At 37.6% G+C, this 4,718-nt stretch overlaps 3 protein-coding genes across 3 annotated transcripts in view; 2 read left to right on the plus strand and 1 right to left on the minus strand.

Annotated features, from left to right (window-relative positions):
• Nucleotides 1-638, plus strand: part of LOC105312073 (transcription factor Adf-1-like) — a 2,152-nt gene extending 1,514 nt beyond the window's left edge. The window contains exon 4 of the mRNA XM_011404429.2: nt 551-638. Coding sequence (XP_011402731.2) covers nt 551-638 — 88 coding nt within the window. The remainder of the gene's footprint in view (nt 1-550) is intronic.
• Nucleotides 7-1,542, minus strand: LOC100639775 (putative nuclease HARBI1). Its single transcript, XM_019994329.1, has 6 exons — nt 1,420-1,542; nt 1,254-1,364; nt 1,017-1,197; nt 855-972; nt 567-793; nt 7-226 (listed from the first exon to the last, which is right to left on the minus strand). Exons 1-5 carry the CDS (start codon nt 1,495-1,497, stop codon nt 757-759), a joined length of 525 nt encoding a protein of 174 aa, XP_019849888.1. The 5' UTR covers nt 1,498-1,542; the 3' UTR covers nt 7-226; nt 567-756.
• A 1,923-nt stretch (nt 1,543-3,465) lies between these two features.
• Nucleotides 3,466-4,603, plus strand: LOC109580788 (uncharacterized). Its single transcript, XM_019994327.1, has 3 exons — nt 3,466-3,738; nt 3,797-4,496; nt 4,564-4,603. Coding segments are annotated over exons 1-3 (804 nt in total). The 5' UTR covers nt 3,466-3,636; the 3' UTR covers nt 4,566-4,603.
• The last annotated feature ends 115 nt before the right edge of the window (nt 4,604-4,718 follow it).

Genomic DNA, 4,718 nt, shown 5'->3' on the forward strand with positions numbered 1-4,718 from the left:
GATCCATCTTCACCGTCTACAAATCCAGTTGGACAATAAGTCGAAGATTCACTTGTTTGAAGGAAATTATGAAGAGCAATCGCTACTTTGGTAAACACTTCTGCTCTGTTTGGATGGGCATTAATTGGATTCCTAAATATCCGCCATCTTGCAGCCAAGATTCCAAAAGTGTTCTCAATTATTCTTCGGGCTCTACTGAGCCTATAATTAAAAATAGCCTGGTCTTCTACATGAAAGAAATAAAATGCATGTAAAATAATATTGTACACTGTTAAAACTGAGGTGTTGACATACACTCGCGGGTGTCACAAATTTGGGTGTTGTTTACTATTGGGGTGTTGAATCAATCTAGCTTGGTGTTGTTCTATTGAAAGAGGGGTGTTACTACAACACTACAACTTGTGTCAAAGTTAAAGGATAGCCATGACACCCTTACAGGTGTTGCAATAACACTGTATTTAATACAGTGTAGTTTTTAATTACACAAAATTATATTAAAACAAATTAATACGAGTATAAGTTTTTTCATTAAAATTGTTACTATTTCTAGATACAAAGTACTTTACCTGGTAAATAACGTCCAGGAAAAGGGCGTAAAAGGTATGACTTTAACGGGAATGCTTCATCTCCTACAATGACATATGGGAGAGGATGCCTACTGGTATCGTTTGGTAGTGGAGATGGATCTGGGAGAAACAGTGAATTTGCCTCTAATGCCTGACCAAAGGAACAGTTAGAAAAAATTCCTCCATCGCTTTAGCGGCCAGCTTCTCCAATGTCAACAAGCACAAATCTTAAATGAAAAGAAGCAAAATAAAGCAATGCAGCCTTAAAGAGATAAAATTACTTCTCACCTGTATCGGGCATCACAAACAGCTAAGAGGACAATAGAATGTGTCCCCTTATAATTATAATATTCCGAACCAGCATTGGGTGGGGCCTGTATGACAACATGCTTCCCGTCAATGGCACCTATTTAGAAACAGCTTTACATTAAATTAAACAAATGAACCTACCAATACAATGAGGAAAATTCCATAGTTGTTCGAACTCTTTGCTAATTTTCAACCAGTCTTCCTTAGATGTTGGTGCTGTTACATACATTGGTTGCAGTGCTGACCAAATTGCTTCACATGTCTCGTACACTATATTGCAAACACTGGCAGAACTAATTGTGAAGCTGAATGACAGTGAAGCCTATGGTAAAACGTACATAGTAAGCTATGTTAACAAACAATGTCTACTATACTGACCTGTGATACACCTGCAGCTAAAAATCTGAGAGTGAGGGTTAATTTTTCTGCTGGACTGATGTTGGGTCGTATTGAACTTGTATAGTGTCTCCTCTTCAAAGATGGTGCAACCTCAACAATTTCATAGCATAATCAATAATAACAATAGATAATCATGATTTCTTACTTGTGATAGTAGAAAATCGAACTTTTCTCGGGACATTCTTAAATACCTGAAGTGGCTATCTGTGTCGGATAGCCTCATCTCTTGCAGCAAGTTGTTATACTCACCCTGCTCCACCCTTCTTCTGAATATGTGACCCGATATGAGAAAACCAGGCTATCTGCGGGAATTATCATTTTGAGCTATGGGCTCATAATCACGAAAAATCTTTACCTGGGCGAAATTCATTTTATCACATAAACATGTTATATAAACAAAATCCTTTCATTTGATACCAAAATCAGGGGTTGCGAAGCCTTCTTTGCCAAGTTATAAGCCCTTCGACATTTTACCTTGATTGTGCACGGAGGATGTTACACGGAGCGACCACGGAATAAAAACGGAGGGCTTTAATGCGTCATTAGGTAACCATGGAGTCTCTATAGCAACTATTTAAAGTATAACAAAGACGAAGAAGACTACTTATAAAAACTATGGCTACAGAAAGAGACATTGCTCGCTTGTTAAATGAAGAAATAGGTCCTCGAGACAGTGACTACGTTGCTTCAGTTCTTGGGGACTACTTTTGTGATGAAACTAGTGGTAAGCTTATTCATAACACTGTTTACATACTAACTGTGAATAGCGGTTAGCTATCACAACAATGACATTGCATCACCTGTATAAATGCACAATATTATTATAATAAACTTAGTTATACCGTGTATTTGTTAATTTATACAGACAGACTATGAAGCAGTAGAAGATATGGAAGAAGAAGAGGTAGATGAAGAGAAAGAAGAAGAGAAAGAGACAAACGATTGTGATGAAGATATTAATCCACCACTGTTTGATCCTGAGGTGGCTGTGGAGCTACAAGTATCAGATCTTGATTTAGAATCAGCGATGCCTGATGCTCCAGCTACTTCAACTACTCACTCTGGTGATGACATGAGGAAGGAAGACCTACAGGAGGAAGAAGAATTATCAAAGTTCTTTGAACATGGATGTGGTTGCTCAGATAATTGCTATGCACTGTTCAGTCACTCTTACATAAAAACATATAGATGTGACATACAAGCCATGGCAAAGCCTGTTCAAGAAATTGCTATTATGAGTCAAATGGCAGCAACATCTACCATGGGGGGATTGTCGACTGGCAACCATAGGAGACAGAATGAGAGAAAGAGGCAATTTTTTACGTTCATGCATCAAGGTCATAAGGTTTGTAACTATGAGTGACACAACACAAAATTAATCGTTTTTCAACTAGATATGTAGAGTAACATTTCTGAAGCTACATGCATGTGGCAAAAGCAGGTTTGAGGAAATCATGAAAAACTACAGAATGAATGGATTAATACCAAGGTATGAGACTTACAAATTCAATGTTATGTACTTAACTTTATTAGAGTTCACGGAAATGCTGGAAAGACACCAAACCATGCTTTGACTTATAATGATATTCTCCGGGTTGTTGCTTTCATCAGAAATTACACTGAAGTCCATGGAATCAGAAGAATACCTGGAATGAAAAGTTACGAGAATAAGAAGTTCTTACCATGCAGTACATCTAAAATGCAGGTATACTTAGAGTATGCGGAATCATGTGAAGGGCTTCATGTCAAAGCATGTGCTGAAACAACATTCAACATGTTGTGGCGACGCTACCTGCCTTATATTGAAAAAATGAAGCCTATGTCTGACTTGTGTGCCACTTGTAAAGAGATAAGTGGACTGATTATAAGAAGTGGTAACATGCAATCAGATGAAAGGATAACTGAGGTAAGTCAGTATTGTAATAACACAAGTATTATTTAGAATTTTCAGGCAATGCAAAAGGCACTAGATCACAGAAGTCTTGTTAAAAAGTAAAGGGAGTACTATAAGGATGTATTAAAAGAGGCACAATTATTGTTAAAAGGGCTGTATACTGATGCAGCAAACAATTACAATCCCCCACTAACAAGGCCACTTGCTATGTTAAATATTGTAGCACATTATAGCTTCGATTAAGCTCAACAGGTAACATTTTATGATAATTATGAAAGTGTATCTAGCTCACTTACTTTTTTAAAGGTTCACTATCCTTCAAGTCCACTACAAGCAGGTCCAATTTATTTTCTTACTCCCAGGAAATGTGGCATATTTGGTGTGTGCTGTGAAGCTATCCCTCAGCAGGTTAATTTCTTGATCGATGAATCATTCGACACTGGTAAAGGGGCAAATCCTGTCATAAGCATGGTACATTTTTATTTGAAGAATCATGGCCTCAACTCAGTCAGTATCCATTTCAATGCTGACAACTGCACAGGGCAAAATAAAAATAATACAGTTATTCAAGTAAGTATATTACATGCAGAATAATGAACATTTTAAATGTAATTTTTATTTATTTTAGTACCTCTTATGGAGAGTCATGACAGGACTCAATGCGTCCATTTCAATATCTTTTCTGCTAGTTGGACACACAAAATTTTCTCCTGACTGGTGCTTCGGACTATTAAAGCAAAAATTCCGTAAAGCAGAGGTGGACTCATTGGATGACTTCATTCAAGTTGTAGAACAATCATCTGCTGTGAACAAAACCCAACCAGTAGGAAGTGGCAATGGTGAACTCATTGTAGAAACACTTGACTGGTGTAGTTACTTTGCTACATTATTCAAGAAAATAAAAGGCATCAAAGGCTTTCAACACTTTGTTGTAAATGCGACCTCACCTGGTGTAGTTGCAGCCAGACAATCTGTAGATGGCCCAGTCACACAATTCAATTTGCTGAAGGAGGACGCTCAAATAATGGAAGATGAACTACCTAATATATTACCACCAAAGGGTATGTCAACTGAAAGGAAATGGTACCTTTACGAAAAGATAAGACCGTTTTGCAGATACGAATGTAAAGATGTAACCTGCCCACTTCCTGATGCACCTCGACTAACAGGATCATCTCGACAATCAACTCCAGGTGTAGATGATCCACCAGACCTCGCAATGGAGATTGAAGTACCACATTCTCCAAGGCAATCTCTAGAACCACCTGCAACACAAAGAAAATGTGGTAATTGTGGTCAATTTGGTCATAATAGAAGAACTTGTCCATGTAATCAGTAAATGAATAACAGAAATGAATTTGTGTAATGCACATACTATTGATCCCCTTTCAACAGGAGAGGAACTAGTTTGTCTACAACAAACAGACTATTGATCCCCTGAAACAGGAGTGGAACTAGTTTGAATGCCAAATATTCAAACTATTGATCCCCTAAAGGAGAGGACTCGTTTGAACGCTAAGACATACAAACTATGGATCCCCTTTTTTAAA

The sequence above is a fragment of the Amphimedon queenslandica genome, unplaced genomic scaffold (assembly GCF_000090795.2).
Source record: "Amphimedon queenslandica unplaced genomic scaffold, v1.1 AMPQUscaffold_13476, whole genome shotgun sequence".
NCBI lineage: Eukaryota > Metazoa > Porifera > Demospongiae > Haplosclerida > Niphatidae > Amphimedon > Amphimedon queenslandica.

Bases quoted from the DNA above. Each gene is read 5' to 3' on its own strand.
- LOC109580788 (XM_019994327.1), top strand. From the start codon at position 3,637: ATGGTACATTTTTATTTGAAGAATCATGGCCTCAACTCAGTCAGTATC. The intron at 3,739-3,796 runs GTAAGTATATTA...TATTTATTTTAG, and splicing joins AAAATAATACAGTTATTCAA to TACCTCTTATGGAGAGTCAT.
- LOC100639775 (XM_019994329.1), bottom strand. From the start codon at position 1,497: ATGAGGCTATCCGACACAGATAGCCACTTCAGGTATTTAAGAATGTCC. The intron at 1,365-1,419 runs GTAAGAAATCAT...GAAATTGTTGAG, and splicing joins TCGATTTTCTACTATCACAA to GTTGCACCATCTTTGAAGAG. The intron at 794-854 runs GTGAGAAGTAAT...TTTTCATTTAAG, and splicing joins GTTTGTGATGCCCGATACAG to ATTTGTGCTTGTTGACATTG.